A 24,696-nucleotide genomic window follows, 5' to 3' on the forward strand; every position below is an offset into this window, starting at 1 on the left:
ATCGATTATTGGGGTGTTGGCTCGGCCCTACCGTCCTTCGCATCCACACGAAAATCCTGCTTCACCATTCTTGCAATTACACAACGCAAAACACCTCGCTCAAATCCACCGAATCCAAGCCAGATCCACGGCAAGCCGAACGCCAACGGCTCCGCTTGAACATCTGCACTACCAGACGATTGTGCTGAGGCTTCGGCCTTCAGTACCTTGAGTGCAGTCTCGAACACATCCACGATGGCGCCCGTACCGCACGCTCTCGCTTTTCTCTTTAGCCGCTCACAAGATGCTGGCGAGCAATCCGTCTCGGACCTGGCGGTATCTTCTCTCGAACTCGACTCTCGCTCGACATCGCCATCCTCATCATTAGAGAATATCTTGCCGCGCTCCAACGATGTCTCCTCTCAGCCTATGTCGCCCATGGCGGTCCAAGACCTTGCCAAACGCACCGTCAGCCTCCACGCCCGTGACGACGTGAGCGGAAAGTACCAGCCCGGTGCTGGCAGCAAATCTGCGGACCAATTCAGCGGACCTGGCTTCCTCGTACTATTCGCCCTGATCGGCACTGGCATGGTCATTGCTACGATTTGGTTCTTCTTCTGGGCTAAGAACGGAGGCTTCAAATTCGGCCAAGACGACTGGGACGACTACAAATCCACTGTCCTCCGCCGCAAGGGCCCCGATGGCAAAACGCTCAGTAACGCCACCAAGTCTACTAAGCTCGGCGGAGGAAGTGTCGTGCACGGTCAAGACTACATGCGCGAGAAGTCTATGGCGTCGACCGTGGTCGGCCGCGACAAGAAGGGCCGGAAGGGTATCAAAGCGAAGCGTGGTTTTGCGAAGACGCACAGTGTCTGGGGCGACGACGATTACATGACCGAGTCCTGGGGCACCGCGACCGTCACCGACGGCATGACCGAGGTCGGCACCGAGTACACCGGCGACACGCACAGCAAGCGCTACCGCGACCGCGACATCCACCAGTACAAGCGCGAGAAGCCCGCGCGCGTGGGCGGCATCAACCGCGTCGCCGACGGCAGCCACTACGACCACACGAACTCCGAGCGCAGCGATGCCTACACCGACACCTCCTCCAACACCCACCGCCACGAGCGCAAGGAGCGCTCGACGAGAGACCACGTGCGCTCCGCGCACGAAGACGCCGAGCGCCGCGCCAAGATCGAAGCGCACAAGATGGAGAAGCGGTGGAAGCGCGAGGCCGAAGAGGCCGTTGCCGCCATCGCGCGAGAGAACGGCGAGGCGCCGCCCAAGAGGAGCTCGGCGCCGTCGTCCAAGCCCGGAGCCCACAAGCAGCGTCGCGACTCGAGGTCTAGCAGCCCCAAGAAGCGCGACTTCTCGTACCAGAAGGGTGCCGGCAGCGAGACGCTCAGCACCTCATACACGGCTTCGAACTCTGGCCGGACTGCCAGCTACTACGACGCATACCGCCCGAAGAACGCGGACGGCTACTCTTCGGACGCCGGCAGCAGGAGGCCCAGGCAGAGCTCGCCGAAGAAGGGCGGGCGCAGCGCTGGCTACAGGCGCGGTGCGGACAGCGACTTGGATTAGATGCGATGAGTCGTTTGTGATACTTTTGAAACGATCGATTGATGATGCGACAACGGGTTAGCGATATGGGAAATTCGTGGGAAGGCGTTTCTTTTCTGGGACAAAATTGAACACAACAAATCAGCAGCATGGCGAACTTCACTCTTTCTGACCAGTCGGAGTCAATGCGTTTGTTTAGCGATGGAATTGTAGCGTCGGCTAGGAACCACGGGATCACGGGACTTGTAGATAGCTGGTCACAGAATGAGCATAAGAATTCAACGATCATCTTCAAACCAGGCGTTTTGGTACATTGTATTCGCTCCGGTCACAATCGACCCATTCCTTCAACGCCTCAAAACGAGCACCTACACAATCACAGGTGGGCCAATTAATCGGGCTTCACGTATCAATACAAACCGTCTATCCTACACCTCAACATCCTCCCCAGCAACCTCCTCATACCCCCCACCGCGATACCTCATCCCGCCCCTCGGCACCTCATACATACTCGTATAATCCACCCTCTGCCCACCCAACAACGCAACACCACTCTCCTTCCGCCCAAACGCCGGCCCATCGCCCCAGAAATCCTGACAATTCCTCAGCACGCCCCTCGTGAACGGGTTCCGCCGCTTCCGCTGCGTCTCGCGCTTTTTGGAGCCGTAAAACGCCAGCTGGAAAAACACATCGAGGCCCAGCATTTTCGTCCACGACGAGACACAGCTTTCCTTCTGCTTGCGGCCGTGGCCGGGGGCAGCGGGGTCGGGCCCGGCGCCGGACGCCGTGATGGAGGCCGTGTCGGGGCTGACGGAGCCCGTCGCGACGGCCGTCATGAGCGGGCCCATGTCGGTGTTGCCGCGCATGCTTTCGTAAGTTGTGAGGGCGCGCGCGATCTGCACGAAGTGCACGAAGAGGAGCATGAAGGTCCAGGTGAGCTGCAGGCTGCCCCAGGCGTTGGTGACGAGGGTGAGGGGGTCTTTGGTCCAGTGGGCGCAGAGGTCGGGGCTGAGGATTTCGCAGTGTAGGGCGCTGGGAGGGGGTGGGGGGAGTTGGATGATGTCTGGGGGAGGTTAGTCGCTGGCGATGGAGTTTTAAGGGTCTGGTAGTATGGGTGGACGTACATGCGTATGTAAGCTGGATCAGTAGTCCGATGCCGATGATGAGGCTGATCACGTAGAGGAGGAAGTGCTTGTGGTTGTTTACGCCGATGCAAGCGTCTACCCATGGACAGTGGCTGGGAGATGTTAGTTACCGGCCCGCTGATGGAAGGTTTCCCATGCTTACTGGTCTTGCCTCGCAACGCATCGCCCACAACGCCGGCAATGCTTGCTCCGTAAAGGTTTCCGTATCATACAGGGCCCGCAGAAATGCTTCTCGTTGTACACGTTATGTTCGAGCAATTCATCAATCGTCTTCTTCGTCTGCCCACGGCTGCTGCTCTTGGGAATGTAGCCCGGGTCGCCAGTCATGGTCATGAAGTAGAAGTAAGTGGTTAGGCCGTAAAACGTCGCGAATGCAATGTTGAGAAAGAAGTTAGTGTACAAAGTATCTGTTTGCAAATTGTCAGCGTCGCTAGCCAATCATTTTGAGAGTGTTGGCTTACTAGGAAGGATGCGGAAAGCCCATCGGACACCGACCCAGAATAAAGTCCCAGCGAAGATGCCGGCCAGGAATGGAGTATGCTGCATGGATTTCATATCGTTCGGCGCCCAACGGAAGAGCTTCTGAACGAGGTGATTCAGTACGTATCCTAGGATAAGCACACAAGGTATTGAGATCCACACGAGCATGTATGCCAGCATGTGGAGCTGAATGCCACCGAGGATGAATGGCCAAAAGAAGAAGAACCGGCTGAAGAACCACTTCTTGTCTTTGATGAACGGCACAGGGAATGCGATTGGTTGTCCGGATTGATCGTAACCAGATTCAAACAATGCTTTCCGCCACTGACGCTCCGATTTCATCTTGGAAGCAGTCATGGCAGGTGTGTCACCGTCAGTCTCGCCAGGCTGCGGTTTACTCCTTGCGAAACGATCGCTGCCGTAGTCGACCAGCTTTTGTATGCAGGGATAGCTACCCTTGACAAGAGCCCAGTGCAGCGCGGTGAATCCCATGTCGTCTTGCGCATGAACGTCAGCGCCCCAGCGCAGGAGTAGATCAACACAAGATGGGAAGCCTTTGTACGCCGCCCACATTAAGCCCGTGTGACCTTGCACATCCGGGACGTCAACGGGGATGTCTGGCTGGTGGAGCAAGAGTATGAGCTGCAAGACGTTGCCGTCGAGCACCGCAGAATGAAGCAGATTGTACCCTTGGTCGTCCTGCGTCAAGGGGTCGGCACCATGCGCTAGCAGCAGCTGTATAATTTGGAGATGACATTTTTTGCTGGCCCAAAGTACGGGTGTGGCCTCAGCATCGCCTCCTTTCGCGTTGACATCGGCTCCGGACTGGATGAGAAAGTGACAAAGCGCATGGTGGCCATTAATAGCAGCCCACTACAGATTCCATACATCAGTATTCTACCCTCATCTCTTGCCCGGAGATCTCCTCCACGTACATGTAGCGCGGTGATGCCCTGCTCATCTGCAGACTTCGCGTTGTAGCGCCCGCTGTCGAACAGCTTCTGAATCCCTCGCAGCTCTCCCAGCCTCGCCAACTGCATCAAATCTTGCTCCACCGGCAGCTGCGGCGGACTGGAGTCCAGGTCGCTGAGTTCCACGCGATCCAAGCCATCTTTCCCAGGGGAGTCGGTCGCGCTGCCGGATTGTCGGCGCTGGTCTGGCGTCGTGGAAGGGTCGCGTGACGCCATGATGTGTGGCTAGCAATGGTCGCACGGAGCGTAAGATTATCGGTTGCGATGTGCCATGCTTGCGAGTCGTGGGCGCATCGAATGCACCGGATGTATGTTGGCACCTGCTGCGCCTTGGAGGATGGCGTGGATAGTTGCCTGAGGCAGCAATATCCTTGCCGTTCTATCCGCTGGAGACGCAGCTTCCATTCTGAAGGTGTCTAGCAAACACCGACAGATGCATTCCAAAATTGACAATTTGAGGATATTCTAGGGTTGACAAATAGCAGGAATCATGATACTGATAATCATGGAGCCAGATATATACATCAGGCATGGGATCAGTACGAAATCTCCCATTCGTTCCACGTTAGGACATTCAAAGCGATTGCTCGCATGCTAGACATGATCTACAGTACACGCATGTAGTTTGAGGACCCAGTCATTACACACTCATCTTCATAGCAATGCCCTTGTGGGGCTCGTATCCAACCACCTTGAAATCCTCCACCTGCCACCCATCAATGCTGCATCCGGCCCCCTTCCCAAGCTCCAAAGTCGGGAAGTCTCTAGGCTCGCGCTGTATTTGCTCCTCGAGCGCCTCTCTGTGATCCATGTAGACATGTGCGTCGCCCATCGTGTGGGTCAGGCTTCCGGGAATTAGATCGCAACTTCTCGCGAGCATATGCGTAAGCAAAGCGTACGAAGCGATGTTGAATGGCACACCAAGGCCCAAATCGCATGAGCGCTGGTAAAGGAGCGAGTGCAAAGTACCCTTCTTCGATCCGTCTGCTCTCGTCGGTGCTGATGCTGGGAAGGAGACATAGAACTGCGCAAACATGTGGCAAGGAGGCAGCGCCATCTTCTTGAGGTCCGCGGGGTTCCAAGCGCTGAGAATGATTCGTCGGTCGTAGGGGTTCTCCTTCAGCTTTCGCACCACTTCTGCAAGCTGATCGACTCCCTGTCCAGAATAATCTGCATTGCGATCCTGGTACTCGGCGCCGAAATGCCGCCACTGGAAACCGTAGACCGGGCCGAGGTCGCCTTCCTCCCGGTGCGAGAGGCCCACGGAGTCCAGGTATTGTCTCGATGCATTGCCGTCCCAGATCTTCACGTTCTGGTCTTGCAATGTTTTGGCACTTGTGTCGCCAGATACGAACCACAGCAATTCGGCGAGCACTGCGCGGAAGAATACGCGCTTCGTCGTAAGAAGTGGAAGTACAGGGGTTCCGTCCGGCTTGGAAAGAGCGTACTTGTGTTGAGGCGGGAATGGAATGGCCAGAGTTCCAGTGCCGGTGCGGTCTGGTCGGTGCTCGCCGTCTCTCAGGATTTCGCGAATAAGATTCAGGTACTGGTATTCCTCGTGATCCTTGTGAGATGAAGGAGAGTGGCCATTGGTTGTGGTAGTGGTTGGCTTAAGATCGCCATTTTCTGTAGCTGATGGTGACATGATGCGCTCGTCCAAGATCGATTGTGCGATGTATTGTATGGTGTATCTCCAGAAAATGGACGACGAACGCTGATGAATGTTTTCGCCTCAAGTGACGCGCCGCGGTGCACGCGACTTTGACTTTCCACTTTACGCGCTCGAAGCCTTATCAGATCCGCTGCGGTGAGCAGCGCCAGCGGAAGCAGCCACGTGTGGCGTAATCGGGCGTCGAATCCTCCGGTCGTTCACATGCCTGCGACAACGTTCGCTGCCCTGTCGGTGGAAGACCAACTTCCTCATAGAAATAATACCACTTCTTTCATCCACCGCACAGTCCTTACCATATATTTGAGCGGTCGGCTCGGGCGACAACGAACATGGCCTCTGATCGCAAATGGATCAACGTGCAAGACTGGATTATGATGGCTGCAGCAGTAAGAGCCAGACCCGAACACCGCGGCACACGGTTGAGACACCACTCTCTGAGTCGGGCTGACATTTTCGCAGCCGGTCCTCATGTATTTCTTGACTCGCTCGCTCCTCTCCCGCCTTGACCCAGACGCCGGCGCCAAATCAGAAGCCCATCAGAAATCACTCGCAGCCAGTGCCCGATTGAAGAGCATATTCGGCAGCAACGAGGAGGATATTGAAGACGATGATTGGGATGACGCAGAAAGACCACCGGCGCAAGATGATCGAGCGAAGCCGCAGGATCTCCAACTGTCGCAGTATGAGCAGACAATAGCTATGGAGGTTGTGAGCCCCAATGAGATCCCGGTGACGTTTGATGATATCGGAGGACTGGACGCAATCATCGAGGAACTCACGGAGAGCGTAATCTATCCTCTTACCATGCCGCACCTTTACTCTGGGCACTCTTCTCTACTCTCAGCACCCTCTGGCGTTCTCTTATACGGACCTCCAGGATGCGGAAAGACTATGCTTGCGAAGGCGCTTGCAAGGGAAAGTGGAGCATGCTTCATCAACCTGCACATTTCTACCCTGACCGAGAAGTGGTACGGCGACAGCAACAAGCTTGTAGCCGCTGTCTTCTCGCTTGCACGCAAGCTTCAGCCTACGATCGTCTTCATCGACGAGATTGATGCAGTACTTGGACAGCGCAGAAGCGGCGAGCACGAAGCATCTGGAATGGTTAAAGCGGAGTTCATGACACATTGGGACGGTCTTGCCAGCTCGACAAAACAGGGAGGCACGCAGCGCATTTGCATCCTTGGCGCAACGAACAGGATACAGGACATCGACGAGGCCATCTTGCGCCGCATGCCGAAGAAGTTCCCCGTCAGCCTGCCAAACTCAAGCCAGAGACGTCAGATCTTCAACATTACCTTAGCCGAGACACGGATAGACGAATCGAGGGGCCCTGGCGAGAAATTGGCATTTGACATGAATGCGCTGGTTCGCGCGAGTGCCGGTATGAGCGGGTCAGAGATCAAGGAGGCATGCCGTGATGCTGCCATGGTGCCTGTTCGTGAGCACATTAGAAACATGAAGGAAAGCGGGAAGAACGTTCGTGGTATCAGGGGAGAATCTGTGAGAGGACTGCAAACCGAAGACTTTTTCGGGCAGAGAAGTGCTTCGCGCAGGCCTCGCGCAGCATCAAGGCCATCCATCACAGACCGGGACGATGTTCAAAGCGACGCCAGTGGAAGTACCGAGGAAGTCGAGGAGTTCGGTGATGATGAGAAAGTGCGAACGTGAAGGTGTAACATACGATTGGAACACTCTACTCCATCAATAAAGCTATCTAGCTGCGGACGACTTCATCTTTGGACGTAGTCGATTGGATATGGACGAGTCTTTGGACACCGCATCGCGCCATCTGACGTCCGGTAGTCACCACTGCTTCTCGGGACAAATCGCTCGGCAAATTCCAACCTTTCGAAAATCTCGGGGCGCACTCCCGGACAAGAAGAAGCAGGCGCACACAGCACACATGGTGCCGATGTGATGGGATGCACGAGCACTCCGCATCCCTATGCCGCCGTGCACGGCGTGACGCATTCGGGCCCTCCCCTTCAGTGTCTTCGATGGCACTTGGCTTACCATAGATTACGAGGCCGAGATAGGCTCCTGAAGCAATTGACTCGCTCTCCGACCGAAGAATCGTTTTCTCCCTGTGAACGAAACTGCTTCCAATCGTTTTCCCTTTTTCGGCGTAAGCATATCCCCATGTCCTCACGCCCATGCGTGGTCATCCCATCACCACCCGATCTAGCATTACGCTCCCGACATGAGGACACTGTGAGGACACTCTTGCAAAACCCAATGATTTCCAATGGCCGCCCACGAGAATAGGGGAAACGCCCTTCCACGCCGAAAATTCCAATGTCCGCTACTACCAACTGCACCCAAGTCAACTCCTACTGTGAAGCCAGTCAAGAATCAAATCTTAGCAACCGCGCCCTATCCTCACAGTCTCGCACCTGACCAACCCAAGCTACCATCAAACTTCACAAAACCAAAAGCAATCACCACTAAGCAAGAAACAGCATGGCTCAGGCTCAGAGCGTCCTGTCTGTCCTCACCGAGGCCCAGTACTCCGCCCTGAACACGCGCGAGAGGGTCGGTGCTTGGCTCTACCGCAACTACATCGAAGAGAACATTGACGCCGCCTACGAAGAATTGGAGGATCCCTTCCCGGCGATCGATGAAGCTGGAAAGCGCGAGGCTCTCGGATGTGCTGCTGCTGCTGGCTTCTCGTCTCTGTTCTCCAGAGAGGCATTTAATCGCGTGTTTCTGGCGCCGATGGCAGTACCGCAGGAGTCTACCATCAACCCTGTCGTGGCTCCATCTGACAACTCTGGGGTCTTACTCTCGCCTGAGCTGCTCTCGACGGACTCAGCGATTTCTCCTGTCGCTTGCGGTCAGACTCCCGCTCTCGTCGCGTCAACCGCCTCCGGCTCCGATGCCATCAATGACGATGAAGCAACTCCTAACGACCAGCCAACCTGGGACAAGCTGCTGGAGGGCCACGTCGATGCCCTGGACAGTCTCCTGGCAACCATGCGAGCGGCTGCCAACATGCCTGACGACACGACCTTGGTCTCTTCATCCTCGTTGTCGTCTTCCTCAGACGAGTTCTATGAGGAAACGGAGCCCAGCGACCAGGGCACCTACCCGCCGGCACAGAACGACAGCGTCGATGAAGCAGATGTAGAGACTCGCTGGGGCTCTTCGTCGACCCTCATCGACGATTCGACCACCGACTCCCGCTGGACTCCTACCAGCAGCGACGATGGCATCGTCGCGCGTGCGATCGTGGAGGCGACGCGCAATCATCACGAGGAGCTGCTGGAGTTGCTTGAGCGCGAGCCGGCGCCGGCTTTAGATCGGCGGGTAATGCCCTCGGACTCGGACTACGATGCCGACATAGAGAGCATCGACTCTTCCGTGGCTGAGGGTTCCGATGCTGGTTACGATGCCGATGAAGAGAGCATCGATCTCTCGGAGGATGAGGTCGCGGACTCGGAGTACGACGCTGACGAAGAGAGCGTTGACTTTTCGGACGAGGGTCTCGGTATCTTCGACTTCGACGATGAGTAGGTGGTCTGTGGTAGGACCATCGGTTCTAAGGAGGAAGCATGCGGCGATTGCGACGGATTTACTCTCCACTCTGTCGATTTCTGAGAATCTTCAAAGGTTTCGATAGCAGCAAAAAAAGAAGGAAATTAAAAGATCAAAAGAGAAAATGGAGGAGCAAAAGGCACGCTCACCTCTCAACTCCCTCACCTTGGGGGACGATCCAAAGATTATACGTGTGGGATTGGAGTATCAGTTCGTGCAAAGCGAAAATTTTGTGATAGACTCATGGGGCGCTTTTCGTACAAATTGAATAGATAGCGAAGTTAATACAATGAGCCATTAACGAATCTTGTAAAGACACGGCTTCAGCGCCTTCGCCTCATCATCAGTGGGAATGTCTTCGTCCTTCTCCTTCTCTTCGATGAACCTCTTAGCCTGGAAGTTCGTAGGCTTGGGCTTGCGGTCTTCAGGGACCGACGCAACGCCCTTGCCCTTGACCGGCGCCGCGGCCTTGATGAACTCCATCTTGACAAACATCTTGTTGCCGAGATCGATGCTCTTCTCGCCTTCCTTGAGCACGAAGCCACGACGTCTGAGGACTTCGACAAAGCCGTGGACGTCGGTCGTGGGCTGCTGCTGAGGTTCCACGCCGTCGACTTCGGTGGCGAGGGTCTGCTGCTCGTTCGCCTCCTCCTGCTCCTGTTCCTTTTTCTTGAGCTTTGGTGCGAGCATCTTGGCCTTTCTCTTCGATCCGACAGAGTGGTCGACGACTTTTTGTTTCTTGTCTACTCTGCCGAAGCGCGACTTGATCTCCGCAACCCACAGCTCGCCTTTCCAGTGCAGGATTCGGTAAGCCTCTTCGATGAAGGATATCCAGTTCGTCCCCATGAGTGCCAGACAGAAGATCGCAACATCGGCGGAGCCATCAGCAAGTGGCAATGAGGAAATGTCGGCTTTGGTAACGTGCTTTGATGGAGAGTGCAGATCGAAGGAGTGCAATTTGAGGTTGAGCGATGAGATCTCATTAGAGGTCGTCAAAGTGTGAGCGAGACGGGCATCACCACATCCAAGATCGGCGATGATAGCAGTGCCATGCGTCCTCGGCAGAGGCTCCAGTCCAGCGTCGTTTTCTGAGCCCTTGGCTGGCTTCGATTTTGAGCCCTTCTTGTTCAAGTATGACTGCTTCACCTTGCCGCGCTGGCGAATGGTCGCCAAAAAGTTGTCGACGGGGTTCTCTGGCCATACCTCTACCTGCTGCCTGAAACCTGCATGGTAATCCTCAAACATCTCGGGGTTCGAATCGAACAGCTCCAAGGCCTCGGCGGAAGGAGCAGTGTAAAGAGTCTCGTTCAAGTGACGGAATCGCGCAGAGATCAGCTTTTGTCGCATGGCCGCTTGCATAGGAGTAAGCTTTGCTTTGCTCGGGAGAGGCGGCGCCGCAGGTGGTAATGTTGCTACTGTCGCGGCCGTGGGCTTCGACGCGCCGTCCTCGGCCGCAGCTGTGTCTCCCTTCCCTTGCTTGCCCTTCTTTTTCTCCTTCTTAGACCCGGACTGAGCCTTTGGCTCCTTGTTCTCAGCACCCTTCTGCTCTTTACCTCTGTTCACTTGCGCGCCATCCTTCTTGCTCGCACCTTCCGTAGCATTTTCTTCGCGCTTCTGCTTCTTGTTGTCCTTCTTCTTCGATGGCTTAGGCTTGCTGACATCCTTTCCCTCCACATGCTTGTCCCACTGCTTTCCTAGGTCGGGCTCGTTCTGTGTCTGCTCTCTCTTACGCTTGAGCGACGCCTTGTCGTCGCTCTGTTGTGGCTTATCTTCATTTTGCGCAGCTTTTCTGTCAAGCGCATCCTGCGCTTTCGAAGACTTGATCGGTTTCGTCTGCGGCTTCAGAGTCGAGGCATCGACTGCCCATCCTTTCACGGCGAACATCTTTGCTGGATGTGCTGAATGGAAAATCTTCTAATCTAGAAGTTTAAGCGCATCGCTAAGCTCCAGTCTGAACTTCTTCAAAGCGCCGATCGCGCCGAGCCGGGCGCCTTCCAGAAGGACTGTGGTTGGACCCTGACATCTCATTTACAGAACCTCACATCCTGTGATTACGTCTTCATATCCTGAGCCTGACTGCCAGAGACTCCTTCATCCAATTCACATGTCCTGGAATCAAAGAGCAAGCATCTACGATATCGGGCCTGTTCCTTGGTCTTTACATGATTCTCGATCGCGAAGTCTCGAATGTTGAAATATTACCCCAATCCTAACCCTGCTAACCCCCCGAGCAAATTTGATGCGTGCTCTCCATCACCTTGCGATGGGACCATGACCCTTGCTTTTGTGCCCGTATCATCTCAATAATCGGCTAATAATTCCGACACGATCGGATGAGTCGAAATCGTCAGGATCTTCAACTGTAGTATCCAAATCCTAGATTCTGTCAACCTCGGAGACCGATTCCACCGAAGAGGCATTTTGTGTTAGGGAATGCTAGATTCGAACCCTACACGACTTTGCGGCTTTATAAGTCAAAGCCAATTCTCCCGGACGAGAGCGGCTATTGGAGATGGATCGTCGGTCTTCTCGGTACAGGGGCACTGCGCCCTGCGAATCGAAGATACACACCAGCGTCCCTCGCTGAACTACCAGTAGCTGGACGGCGGTAGGGCTCACCGTCGATCGTTGTCCTCGGCTTGCGTGATTTCGCGGACGTCCAAATGGTATTGACGTTCCTCTGGGAGAAGAGAGGCCTCGTGGTCATTACGACACCACTCATGCGATGCGTTAGCGATACATATACGTCACGGAAGAACCAAAGCACATACGTCGCGCTGATGTTGCTCGCGGACGAGTCTTGAATCATACACTCGGCTAGAATACGGCGGTGATCTTGACTACTGTCTCTAGGAGCAGGGCCCTTGTCCTTGTCGGACTGAGGAGGCTTTGACTGGCTGCTGAGAAGGGACAGCCTACCCGGGGTGATTGCTGGTGCCGTCGTCGGCGACGTTGGCGATGGTAGCGGCATTGTCGTCTTCTTGGATAGCCAACGCAAAAGTACCTGCTACTGTTACGATGACTGACACTGCGTGTCGCAGCGGGTGCGGATGTTCAGCGACGACGAGCCTACGGTCGAAGGTCAGCACAGTTTCAGCAGGAGCTGGAGTCTATCACTGCAGAATTGGCCGCAGAATCTCAACTCTATGTCGTCAACGCCTGCGCACACATGCTTGCCCGCAGTTTGAATATTGTGGAGCTGTAAATTGCCCAGGCGGACGGAGCTCCTCCTGCGCAATGCATACGCTGGCAATGTGACTTCCAGAGCTTTGCCGCGATCGGAGAGGGCCAGACGGCCTCCTCCTCCACGCTACAGCTACCTGGGTACATGCAAAGGATGCGGATGGTAAAGTTGACCTCACGTGAAATCTGTGTCTCGACGACACATCTGCTGCTATCACCCTCACCAGAGGTCCGAAGTTGAAGATATCCATGGATAGAGGGTGGATAGTCGTTCGTTTGATGGCGGCCAAGACAATCTTCATTATCACACGTACGCTACTGTTACCAACATCAGATACAGAAGACCAGCGGACTGTTAAGAGAACTTTTGGCAAGCTACGATGATACATCACCCTATGATCTTCATCCCAAACAGCTCACGCACGCCGCGCTCACTGCCTACCCTTGACCGCGCAGTGTAAGTGCAAGTAGCGCCCTCGTAGGCACCGACAAAACCACCATGCTCATGCGGAAGGATATACGACGTGATCGACTGACAGCTGGACTCCCACTGGCATGTCAAGGTGACCGCTTCCGTCATCAACCACGCCGTCTTCGCCCTAACGCTATTGTCTGCTTGTCTGTCTGCAAACCTCTGGACTCAATCCTCAGCCGGTTTCCTCAACCTTGATCTGAGCTTCGGAGACGCCAATTGCGACTTCTTCTCCAATGCGCTGGATTTCGCATCTTGCAGCAATCATCAATGTCGACTCGTCGACATTGACATGTACGCTACTACCATCGATAGCCGAGGTAGAAAAACGACTCGAAACCATGAGAATACTTCTAGCAAGCCCCTTCTGAATAAGATAAGGCCCCAAATGGAGAAGCTGCTTCTTGAATGTATATACGCTGCTCTCATCAATATCGGAGCTAGAACACTTGCTTGGACCAACGAAAGTACTAATTAGAAGCGAACTCTGGTCAAGACAAAGGGCACATGGAAATCTTTTTGCCAAAGACATATTCGCTGCTACCATCAACACCAGAGGCATAAGACCGACTCGGATACATTACAGTGTTCATGGCAAGCTAATCTGGATCGAGAAAATGCATCGTGCGAGAACCTTCTTCTCAACGATACATGTGCTGCTACCATGCCCGCCAAAGGCAGAAATGCGAGTTGTTCCATCGAGAGCGCAGATGTTATATGCTTCACGATTAGAATAAGGAGTCGAAGAAGACTTCCATCTCCAAGCCACACGTGCTGATAGCATGCCTGCTAGAGGCGGAAAACCGAGTTGATTCACTGAGAGAGGACATGGTATGCACTCCGAGGTTACCAAAAGATGTCACAAGAAAACAGTCTTCTCTAAGACACATGTGCTGCCACCATGTTTGCCAGAAGTAGAAAACACCATACTTCCATTGAGAGCGCGTGCGATATCCACTTCAACAATACAACAACAAACCACATGAAAACCGCCATCTCCAATCTATACACGCTGCTCCCATCGGCTCTGGCCTACTGAAACGGGATTTCTGGAAAGAGAAGTGTGTTTTCATTTCATCGCGGCTGTCTAAGATATGCTGCCGCGGCATTATTCATGTCCCTCGATGCACTTGTTCGTCGCCAAGGCATCCCAAAAAGTCCCCTCGATGCACCCGTCCGAGGTCAGGGCATCAGGGCATCCCAAAAAATCACTGGCCTCCAGTGTTCTGGTCCTCCTGGACCGGCTCAGCGCCGAGCATGAGCGGCTTCAGCAGCTCGACCCAGCCCGGGACCGCGACGATCTCGTGCGGAGTCATGTTGCGCATGCGCTGGATGCTCTGGATGAGTGTCAGTATCGATGCGGACGGCGAGAGAAGGGACTCGAGGGGGTGGACTTACGCGCTCGCGGTCGCGGATGACGACCATTCCGTCGCGGCGCCACTGGGCGGTGGCGACGCGCAGCTGGCGGGCCTGGCTGAGCAGCTGCATCAGGCGGTCCTCGCGGGCGCTGGCGACGTGCTCGTCGGAAGCCAGCTGGGCCCTCAGGTTGTTGAGGTGGTTGAGGGCGCGCTCGACGAGCTCGTGCGGCTGGACCGGCGGGCGAGGGTCGGCCGGGGCCTGCGGGTCGGTGGAAGGGTGCTCCGGAGTCGGGGCCTCGGTGTTCTCGGTGGCGTCCTTGTTGTTGTCGTCGCCGGTGGAGTTGTTGGCGGCGTCGTTGGAGCCTGTGGTGGAGGCAGCGACGGTGGAGGAGGTGGTGCGCTGCATGTTGGAGGTTTCGGTGGTAGTCGGGGCGGAAGAGGTGGCGTGCTGCATGTTGGAGGTCTCGGTGGGACTGTTGCTAGAGCCGGCCGGTTTAGCATGCATGCGCTTGTTACGCGGAGTGAAGGGGGAGAATGATTTGGGCGGGCCACGCTCAGGGGAGGGCGTGGGGATGAGAGCCGGGTCGGTCTCGTCCAGGGCCAGGGAAGGGGTGCCATGGGAGCCAGTCTGCTGCTGCTGCTTTTGCTGCTTCTGCTTCTGCTTGTATCTCTTGCGCTTCTCGCGCCTCTTCTGCTGGCGCTGCTGCTGCTTCTGCTCGAGCTCCTCCTCGTGGGTGCCGAAGCGGACGGCCTTTCCCTTGGATGGAGTCGAATGCGGCGGTGACTCGGTCCTGGCCCTCTTGCGTGGCGGCTCGGCCGGATAGCCGTCAGTTCCGGACGAGGATGCAATGGCCTGCCTGATGGCGTTTCTGGCGTCGGAAGGGGATTCCGGAGAGCCACCGAGTTCCAGAGACTTCAAGCGATCACCTGTAACGTTAACATCTGCGTTCTTGTCAACCGGCTCGGGGCTGTCCTCATCCGAGGAGCCAGGAATCACGATGACCGGCTGGGGGTAACGGCGTGGGCCGATGAACGCCATGGTGAAGACGTTTGCGGTTGGGAGGAGGGGGAAAAGGAAAAGAAGGGGACGGAAAGGTGTTGGCGGAGGGAAGGTCGGTGTTGTTGGGACCTTTGGGGTGGGGGGAAAAGCCTCTTTATAGGCAGACGTGAGCGTTTGTCACGGTCTTTCACAAGGACCCTGCAGCAAGGAAATTGCATTCAATTCGACTGCGGGTGTTTCTGCACGAGCTTATTCGAGGCTGGCGACGCATTGATGACTCGATTGAAGCGTGTGCACTCCCTGCGAGACGTCTAGCAGGTGGCTGGTGAAGGGAGACACGGTGAAGTGAATGAGCATGGGGTGGGAATCTGGATCACGTGAATTACGGACCCGTTTGACTTGAGATGTGTGATGTGCTCATTGGCCAATAGCAGCGTGTGGCTTTCCTGACGGAGAACCCCAATGGTTGTTCCAAGAAAGATACGTAAGCCTGGGACGCTGCAGATTGGTCAGTGCCGTTCACGTGCACTGTGGACTTATTGACATTGAGGGGGACAATGAAGTAAGAGCCACTATCAATGACAGCGTCTGAACAACCTGATGATTGATCGGCGTACGACAGCTTCAAAGACGGCTCGTGACAACGGGTTCGTCAATGACTCGATCGATCTATTGTCCGGGCGCTCAAGAAGCATGGGAACGTTTGGTTCATATCATTGATGGAATCGTTGACGTGAGGCTTGTGAGATGCCGAAGCGGCCTGAATGGCAGGGTCCCAATGTTCTGAGATCTTGTCAGCAGAGACCTGCTCAAAAGAGCACAATGGAATATGCATTGTTGCCGATCCACACGCGGCCAAGGAGGAATCAACACGTCATCCTCCAGTGAAGGTCAGATTTCAGGATTGAAGACATTCATGCCTGTGAGTGAAACAGTCTGAGGGTGACATGCAAGCCTTCCGTGAAAAGATCCGCTGATAGCTTCTGAAAGGAGACATGTGAGTGCCTTGCCGTCAATCGCTTGAGGAAAGTGATAACAATGAACGTGACTCTTTTCACGTGTGCCGCAAGACGGCTTAGTTGGGGCTTGTGAAAAGGCACTTTCACCGGAAGCATTTGAGCTCTCTGGAGATCGATCAGCTGACGGAGCTGCTCAGAGAGAAATACCTTCAGCATGTGCTACCATCCGTTGTCAGGCTGCCGGAGCCATGAAGAAGAATGGGTATATTTCTTTCAGCTGTAGGCCACTCGATGGCCATTACACATGCAGCAACATTGCCACACTCGCGCATTTTGCAGCGAAATCCCTCACCTTCAAATGCAGCAAATCTCCTTCCACATCCCACCGGCCATCTCAAAGCCTCTGCCTCTTCCGCCCACCACTCTGACTCGACGCCTCCGCGCGCTGGCTGCGCTTCTCCTGCATGTCGAGCACCAAGCTGAGCACGTCGAAGCCGAACTGGGGATACTCGAGGCACAGCTTCTTGAACTCCTGCTCGGCCTCGTGGCGCAGCACATGTGACCTGGTGGCCCAGAAGGCCGCGACGGGCTTGCGGATGGCCTCGTCCTCGGCGCCGGTCTCGCGGTAGACGAAGCGGGCGTACGCGATCTCGCCCTTGGCCGTGCTCTGCGTGAGGTGGATTTTCTTGTGTGCGACGCCCGCGAGCTGGGGGAGGCCGAAGCGTTTCGCGAGCGTGTAGACGCGCGCGTGCCGCAGCAGCGCGACGCCGGTGTCGTCTGGGCTGGGGACCGAGGGATCGTATTCCATTGTGTTGCCGGAGACGGTGGGGAAGTAGTCGCCCTTGTAGATATATTCGAGAACGGCGGCGCAGGCGTCGATGTCGTCGTTGGGGAGCTCGATTCTTCGGGCTGCGCCAGAGGCGAAGCGCTCGATTTCGGATTGGAAGTATGGGGCTTGGGTGAGGAGGCCTTGGTGGGCTGAGAGGGTGGTTTGCGCATCGCCGGAGCCGATGATGAGTTCTATGATTGGCGAGCGGAGGTAGCTGGAGCACGATACTGTGAGCATCTGTCTGTATCCTGTGCTTCTTCTCTTCGAGCTTACTCAATGAACCCCACCCGCTCAGTAATAGTAGGCTCGATGTCCTCCAGGCCAGTTGGATCCTCGTCGCCCTCGCCGCCAGCAGCCGTCTCGTCGGCAGTGATGTCAACATTCTGCATATCTGTGTCCTCTTGCGGGGTTTGGGTGTCGACGACAACCTCTGGGTCGGCCATGGCTGGTGAAGTGAGGTCGCTGGAACGCGACAATGCGCAATGCGCCGGAGGATCGCTTCAAATGAGTGGACGGGCGCGGAGCTCAATGGCTGGCCCTATGATATATTACAGAAGAATGCGACGTCATGGAAGCCTGACGACCGGTGAAAATGCGTGGGTCGCGCGTGGAGAGGCGTGAGGTCCAGACGATGTCTGGGTGAAGACGAGCGGGCGACGCGTGAAGCTCGGAGGTCGGTGTCACCAGCTTCTCCAGGTCTCGCGATGCGCGCGAAGCTTGCCAGAATGAGACTGTTATTCCGTTACAAGTATTGGGCATGCCCGACACAGATACATACGACCACAGGTCAGTGAAAACTGGGCATCCCGTCCGCTCTGCCATACATAAGCACTGAACCGGGCGACTAGTACTAGAGTGGGTGACCATCTGGGAATCCCGCCTGTTGTATGTTTTTGCTTTTCGACGGCCACCGTGCCAGAACGACTTTGGCAGGACGTACCCTGTCTGGAAAATCACCAGGTTACATTGTGTATCATCAGCCTTCATGCCTTCCATCGCCTCCAGATGTAGCATGCCGAGAGGCACGTTGCGGCGAAAAACCGCGCCTCACTATAATCCCGACACAGAGACATGGCACGCAGAAGTGAATTCGAAACTGCACTTTTCATTGTTGTTTCATACATTGGTTGCTTTCTCCTCCCCCTTCCCCTCCGCGTCCCCCCCTTCTCTCCCAAGACATGTCATCTCGAGATAGATCCCAAGAGCAAGCCAGCGCCGGAACAGCCACAACTCAAGCAAGAACCGATCAAGCGATCGAGTCAAGTGTGTCTTCCGCCCAGCAAAGGCGCGCTCACCAAAACAGCAGCAGCCTCGCGCTCGCGCGCACAGACAGCCTGCGACGTGTACCAGCGAAAGCCAGAGAGTCAAAAGCCCGACCGCCAGGCAGGCAGGCAGGCCAGGCTCCTCCCTCTCAGACTCCGCCCCGTCAGACTCTTCCCCTTCTTCTTCTTCTTCTTCTTCTTCTCGTATGCACGCAAATCTACACGCCGTCCCAATGCAGCGCGGACGCCGCGGAAGCGAAACGCAACGACGGCGAGCGGGCCGCCGCCGTGACGTCGCGCAGCCAGCTGGCGTCGAAAAAAAGAAACGAAGACAAAGACGAGCAAGCGGACCTCCCAACCCACGCACGTACGAAAGCAAAGTTGGAGAAGAAACGAGAAAAGGAAAAAGTGAAAAACGCGAAAAGAACTCCGGTGAAAGTGCTCAATTTGATAAAACACCTCCCAAACGAGGGGGGGTGTTGGGTCGGAGAACACGAGAGCAGGGCCGCGCAGGCACGGCTCCACGTCCACTCGGTCGCCGCCTTTCCCCCCCCCTCTTCCCATCTTTTTTTGTGTCTGGCTCCCTAATCCCGTCTATATTGTATATGATTTTTTCGCGTTCCTGAAGGAGCTCAGTGTCGTCGAACGTGTTTTTCGTAAGGGCTGCCTCCCGTTGGGTCGTGATCCGTGCTTCGGTTTTGGTCGAAGCATGGGTTTGGATTGAACAAAGTGAATGATGAAGAAAAGAAAGGATTTTCTAGCCAGCGCTCCGATGACGCGCGGAGATGGGCGTTGCGTGTGGTTGCGCCGCCGATTGATATCGACTTCTTGCAGCCACTAGCGTTGTGGAACACTAGCTAGTAGCCATCGCAGCGAAGCCATCGTGGAGGATCTGCCGGTCATCTTCAGGCTATTGATATCTTTCGTGTTGTTTTTTGGTTGCGAATAGAAGTCGTCATGTCGAAGTTGTTGTACAGCCTCGGCCGTAAAGTCGTGAAACGTTGGCGCTACCCAGGAGCGCGCGCAGGAAGCCGCTGCATTGAAGACTACAGGGCGCTTGTCTGTACACCAGCCACAGCGCTGTGCACTTGACTGTTATACGGCTTGAACAGGAGTTTCATGTCGAGAGTGAGGTTGTCAAGGCCGTATTGGTCGTCGATGTCGCCGACGGAACCTATCTCGTGCCCGTAGTGCGAAGGGTCGCCGACAACAAACTGCTTGATCCGCTTGAGAAGACCCATGACTTGCTTGAAGCGAACGTCAGGCGAGGCGGTCCAGTCGCCAGGACGGTTAGATTGGATGAAGCTCCTTCCCAAGTAGAAGAAGTGCACGCCGTCCCTGCTGAAGCCAAAGCGGCGAAGCTGTGTCTTGCTGGGAGGGTACTGGAGCTCGACGTCGGTATCCCACATGCGCTTCCACTTGTCGAGAGCAGCGTTCAAACGCTTCTTCTCATGCTGTGCCTGACTGTTCTGCACACCGGATCCATAGCCCTCAGTCGGTGTGGCAGTACCACTGTTTCCGTTGCTCAAGTTGCCGTTGCCATGCTGATCAAGCCACTCATTCTGCGAAAGGGGTGTCGCCGGGCCACTGCCACCAAACGGGTTGTTGAATCCCTGGAAGGCTCCATCGGGATTAAACAGCACCTTTTGGCAAGCCATGATCCGCGTGATGAGAGCATGGATGAGGACGAACTTGGAGTACACGTTGGTAGCACCTGGCTGGAAGTTGCCGTTGAGCTCGAGAAGAGTCCTGGTCGCATCACGCATTGATGGTTGGCGGGAATTGCGTGTGCCTGTGACATTCTTCGATTGAGCTTCCGGACCGTTCAAGCCGAGTGCATTCGCGCACTCCTCGCCATCCTTAGCATCCCATGCGGCGTCATCTGACGGCAGAGGCAGGCGAATCTCAAGCGGGTCGAGTTGAGGGGTGCTGTTGAAATACATGCACATTGCCGCGTCGCACAAGAATAGCAGATAGGCAGCACGGCTGCGCTTCTCCTGCTCCAGCCATCCGTGCCAGTTCCAGCTGGACCACTCTTCTTGAGACAAAGTGCCGCTTTGAGAATGGTGCAGAACACTGTAAGCGTAGTGTCCAGGAGGAGCAGGATGGAGCAGGCCCATAGCGCGCGAGATGCGCACCAACACTGGCAAGTCACTGCAGGCGAGATCTCTCTGCTCGGGGGAGCCGTGCCAAGTGAACATGGTGGAGATGATCAGGAGAGCTTGCATCTCATCCACCTCCCAGCTGTTGTTGCCAATGTCCTGGTTCTGACCGGAAGTGACCTTTTGCCAGATGCTGGAGTTCTTGATGACTGTGGCGCGCACAAATTCCATCATCTGTCGCGATTGACTGACATTCATGCGTGGGCTGTAAATCGCGCCAATGGTGATGATGGCGAGCACGAGGGAATTGCCGGCGTCGGTGAGCTTGAATGTCGGCATGTGAATGATCGGCCAGTGGCCATGGTAAGAGGTGTAGTGCTCGGCGAAATGCTTGACATTTTCGACGCTGAGGCACATCTTGACCATTTCGGCAGCGTCCGGGGTGCTGCGGGCAGGCTCGCCTCCCTCTGGAAAGCAATACTGCATCAAGCTGTCAACCTTGGCCTGCAGCGGGTCATCCATGCTCCAGTTTGGAAATCCAGGGATGCCGTGCTCGGTGTCAGCGTCCTCGCACCCAAAGGCTCCGGGGTGCGAGTAAAGACTACCTAAAAAAGAGTCGTTGCTAGGGTCGTTGAAGTTTTTTTGATCGGGCTCGCTTTTAATGTTATTCATTCCTTGCGAGCTCGCGTTCGCAGGAAGGCTTCCTCCGATGAAGCCATCCTGGCCACTTTGGTTGAACATGCGGCTCCAGTCCATCTGGGCGCCGCCGGCCTCACCGTTTCCGTTCTGGTGAGGACTATTGTGGCTGGTGTCGAAGCGCGAGCTCTGCTGGCCTAAAAAAGACATCGGCTGCTGCTGCTGTTGTTGTTGGTTGCTGAACATTCCACCGTTCATGTGCTGCTGATTGAAAGGGTAACCAGGAGGCATCTGACCGCCGTTGCTGCTGTTCTGCAGGGCGTACGCGTGCAGGTTCGGCTGATAGGCTTGGGAAGATCCCATCTGCTGCTCTCCACCTGGAGCGTTCGAGCCTAATATTCCTAGGCCAGCGATGCTGTTGCGGTGGCTCATGGCATTTGGCGCAATCAAGCTGTTGGCACGAGAGGAACGACCGGAGATGTCACCGTTGACAGTCGGGCTGCTTGAGACGACGCCGCCATTGTAAGGGTTGCTGCCACCGGCAACTTCGCTCAAGCCAGCGAGACCAATGGGACCATCTTGCTGACTGATCGACAGGCGATTGCCGCTGTTGGTGTTGCGACGCTGGTGTGCAAGGTGGTTTGCGCCGGTAGGGTTGCCGCGACGTATTGAGCACTTTTGGAAATGACGCTTGAGAATGTCACTGCGCGAGAAAGTGTCCTTGCAAAGATGGCAGGAGTATGGGCGGTCACCGGTATCTGTTGGTCGTTAGTGATTTGAAGTAGAAGAGAGGTCTTCCTGGGTGACTCACGTCTCAAAAGATGGCGCTTCAAGTGCTTCGCGTGCAGGTAAGTCTTGTTGCAATGCGGGCAAGGATACTTGCCGTCGGCATCCTTCTGCGGAATCATGTTCTTGCTAGCTTGTCCGCTGCCGGAAACAGGCGCGTTAGGGCGGCCAGGCGCGCTCGGCAGGATGCCGCGACGACCCTGAGAACCAACGACGTGTGTAGGCGCCTCCTCGTTTTGCATGAATGACGGCTGGTGTCCCATCTGAGGGTTGCCCAGGCTAGGCAGGCCGCCCATAGGACCGCCAACTCCACCCGGAGGCATTGGGCGGATGGTAGGCAGACCACCGGCGGAGGAAGTGCTCGGAGGCATGGAGGTCGACGTGGACGAAGGGTACATCATGGACGACGACATGCCGTAAGGGTTCTGCGAGTAGGAAGGCGGGCCCATAGCGCTGGCTGGCGACACGTGAGAGTACGCGCTCGTCTGACCGTTGCCCATGGACGAGGTCACCGGAGTGTGAGGCGTCGGCGGAGTGTGGGTTTGGCTGTTGGGGTGCGCGTAGGATATCGAGCCGAACTGGGCGTAGCCGCCATTCTGACCTTGCAACGGAGGAAGGGTGGGATGGCCGGAGGCGGGCGAGTCCTGCTGCGAATGGCTGGGCGTGTTGGACAGGCTGCCGAAGGAGCTCAGGCCGGGCTGCTGGCTTGACTGGCTCTGGGACTGCTGCTGGCCCTGCTGGCCCTGCGGAGTCGCGGACGACTGCTGCTGGCCTTGCTGGCCGCCCTGGCCATAGGAGACATAGCCGGGCGGGAATTGGTTGTCCATACCGGGTGGGATGGAAAAAGCGTAGGGTGCTAAGTGACGATGTGGAGTGGGGTGGAGAGGAGGGGAGCTGGAGATTGGCGTGTCCAATGGCCTCTCATGTGGCTCCTCCCGCAGCACTGGGGACGGGGAGGGAGGAAGGAGGTGGTGAGGTGGTGACGGCGGCCGGCCGACTTACCGCAGCGTCAACCAGGCGCTGGGTTCGTTTCCTACGCGAGGGAGGAAGCGAAGATGGACGGCGGCGCGGCGGCGGTGCAGAGGGCGGCGAGGGCAGCGACGAGGGCAGCAGGCAAAAACGCGTGCTGCAGGCGGCGGCGGCAGGGCCGGGTGATCTTCGCTCGAGCGAAGGGTGCGAGAGCCGCGGCCAAGAAATTTCAGAAAATCGTTGGGCGAGCTGTGCAAAGTTCGCGGGCTGCGTCACCGGGCGGAAGACGGCCGAGAGGCGGCGGGCGCGCGGCAGCGGCTGCTGCGAATTTTCTGCGCGGCGGGCGATGACAGCACGGCGGCGCGCAGAGAGGCGGCGCTGGTGGTGCAGCAGTACGCAGCAGGCGGCGGCGGTGCTGGTGCTCTGCCCTGCTGCGCGCGGCGGCGGTGGTGGGCGGCGGCGGGCCCACGCCTGAGGCTCGGAGGCTGAAGGCTCGCAGGCTCGCCGGGGCGTGTGGACCTGGCGGCGGGCGCGCGGGAGCGGTGGAGCAGACAGCAGCAGGTGCCGGGTGGTGGTGGCGACGACGAGGCGCGCAAGGCTGAGCCTGCGGCGGGCTGCGAGCGTGTGTGCGCGCGTGGGCGGCCGCGCTGAGGCAGGCGAGGCGATCTGGCTGGATATGCGGGCCCTTCGCCAATCTCACGGGGGCGGGTTGTGGGACTGTGGCCGTGGGGAGTGAGAGGATGGAGAAAAGGTGGCACTGTGGGAGAGAGCAAAGACAGAGGCAGGCGGACGGCCGGGAGGCTCGCGCACAACACGCCGCTGGGGCCAGAGGTCAGCGTAGGCGTAAGCGTTGAGCCTGCGAGCAGTTTTCGCCCTGCCCTAGCATCCCATCCTAGCAGCTCGCGATCGCGCTCTGCGGCCTCTGCGGCCTCTGTTCGCCCACGTCGGCGCCAGACACCGCGAGCGCGCCGTCCGTCGCGCGCCCTACGTCACCCTGCCGCGCCCACGTCTGCGAGCCGCGAACAACGCTGGCCCGGACAGCGTGGCGTGGTAGTATCGCCTCGTCATGACTCGCCGCCGCTAACCTTCTCGCCGCCCATGCACGCGAACAGCGCAGCGCGTAGCAGGGTGGGCAGCCCACGCCGGCGCCGACCCTGGCTCCGGGCGCCGGCGGCAACGACGCGAGCGGCAGGTATTGCGCTATCAGGGCGTTGGCGCTGTCTGCAACTCATCCACGCCGTCTTCCTGTTGCGCCAGCACCGACACCTCCGTCCTGCCTCCTCAGCCAGTGAGACGTGGATCTGTAGGCACGGCACAGTCCGCCTGCGTGCAGCTCGCTGTGCGCCCTCTCACGCCTCTCACGCCTCCCTCCAGCAAGCTTTCGCTCTGGAGGCCTGGCGCTCTTCGGAGCTGCACCCGCGGCCAGCGCGCTCGCCCAGCCATTCCCTGCCGTCGAGCCGGAGCGGCGCTGTTGAGGTAAAGCACGATATCCATCATAACCCTGGCGCCCTCTGATACAGTAATGCGGGCGTGCGCGGTACCGCACTCGGGCCTCTTTGATCCTGCGCTGCTCGCTTCGGCACATGGAGTCGGTGGTTGGAATCGGCGGCGAGGGCGAGTGCTATCGGCGCGCCGTCTTTCAACGTCGCGCGTCGTCGTGCAAGTGGCCGGGTACCAGAAGATCCCTGTTCCGTGCGATGATGCACACAAGGTACCTGGCGGCACAACCCGCCGTTGCAGACGCATCTGCTGCATCGTGCCCTCGCTAGAATTGCCCTGTCGTCGTTCTT

The 24,696-nt window shown here is 56.9% G+C and overlaps 7 protein-coding genes across 7 annotated transcripts; 2 read left to right on the forward strand and 5 right to left on the reverse strand.

Moving 5' to 3' along the window:
* Positions 1-234: 234 nt before the first annotated feature.
* WHR41_08857 (uncharacterized protein) lies at positions 235-1,566 on the forward strand (the record flags this gene model as incomplete). Its single annotated transcript, XM_069377461.1, has 1 exon — positions 235-1,566. One exon carries the CDS (start codon positions 235-237, stop codon positions 1,564-1,566), a length of 1,332 nt encoding a protein of 443 aa, XP_069225573.1.
* Positions 1,567-1,973: 407 nt separating this feature from the next.
* WHR41_08858 (uncharacterized protein) lies at positions 1,974-4,456 on the reverse strand (the record flags this gene model as incomplete). The annotated part of the gene is made up of 5 exons (XM_069377462.1): positions 4,106-4,456; positions 3,152-4,043; positions 2,833-3,097; positions 2,670-2,782; positions 1,974-2,608 (listed from the first exon to the last, which is right to left on the reverse strand). The coding sequence occupies exons 1-5, from the start codon at positions 4,355-4,357 to the stop codon at positions 1,974-1,976; spliced, it is 2,157 nt and encodes a 718-aa protein (XP_069225580.1). The 5' UTR covers positions 4,358-4,456.
* Positions 4,457-4,781: 325 nt separating this feature from the next.
* On the reverse strand, positions 4,782-5,786 carry WHR41_08859 (uncharacterized protein; the record flags this gene model as incomplete). The annotated part of the gene is made up of 1 exon (XM_069377463.1): positions 4,782-5,786. One exon carries the CDS (start codon positions 5,784-5,786, stop codon positions 4,782-4,784), a length of 1,005 nt encoding a protein of 334 aa, XP_069225579.1.
* A 260-nt stretch (positions 5,787-6,046) lies between these two features.
* Positions 6,047-7,889, forward strand: WHR41_08860 (uncharacterized protein). The gene is made up of 2 exons (XM_069377464.1): positions 6,047-6,199; positions 6,273-7,889. The coding sequence occupies exons 1-2, from the start codon at positions 6,143-6,145 to the stop codon at positions 7,482-7,484; spliced, it is 1,269 nt and encodes a 422-aa protein (XP_069225544.1). The 5' UTR covers positions 6,047-6,142; the 3' UTR covers positions 7,485-7,889.
* Positions 7,890-9,647: 1,758 nt separating this feature from the next.
* WHR41_08861 (uncharacterized protein) lies at positions 9,648-11,234 on the reverse strand (the record flags this gene model as incomplete). Its single annotated transcript, XM_069377465.1, has 1 exon — positions 9,648-11,234. The coding sequence occupies one exon, from the start codon at positions 11,232-11,234 to the stop codon at positions 9,648-9,650; it is 1,587 nt and encodes a 528-aa protein (XP_069225545.1).
* A 3,390-nt stretch (positions 11,235-14,624) lies between these two features.
* WHR41_08862 (uncharacterized protein) lies at positions 14,625-17,594 on the reverse strand (the record flags this gene model as incomplete). The annotated part of the gene is made up of 2 exons (XM_069377466.1): positions 14,625-17,365; positions 17,425-17,594. 2 exons carry the CDS (start codon positions 17,592-17,594, stop codon positions 16,717-16,719), a joined length of 819 nt encoding a protein of 272 aa, XP_069225546.1. The 3' UTR covers positions 14,625-16,716.
* Positions 17,595-18,590: 996 nt separating this feature from the next.
* Positions 18,591-23,336, reverse strand: WHR41_08863 (uncharacterized protein). The gene is made up of 2 exons (XM_069377467.1): positions 21,963-23,336; positions 18,591-21,909 (listed from the first exon to the last, which is right to left on the reverse strand). Exons 1-2 carry the CDS (start codon positions 22,762-22,764, stop codon positions 19,460-19,462), a joined length of 3,252 nt encoding a protein of 1,083 aa, XP_069225547.1. The 5' UTR covers positions 22,765-23,336; the 3' UTR covers positions 18,591-19,459.
* Between the last annotated feature and the right edge of the window lie 1,360 nt (positions 23,337-24,696).

The sequence above is a fragment of the Cladosporium halotolerans genome (assembly GCF_011745625.1).
Source record: "Cladosporium halotolerans strain TM138-S3 chromosome Unknown Sca50, whole genome shotgun sequence".
NCBI lineage: Eukaryota > Fungi > Ascomycota > Dothideomycetes > Cladosporiales > Cladosporiaceae > Cladosporium > Cladosporium halotolerans.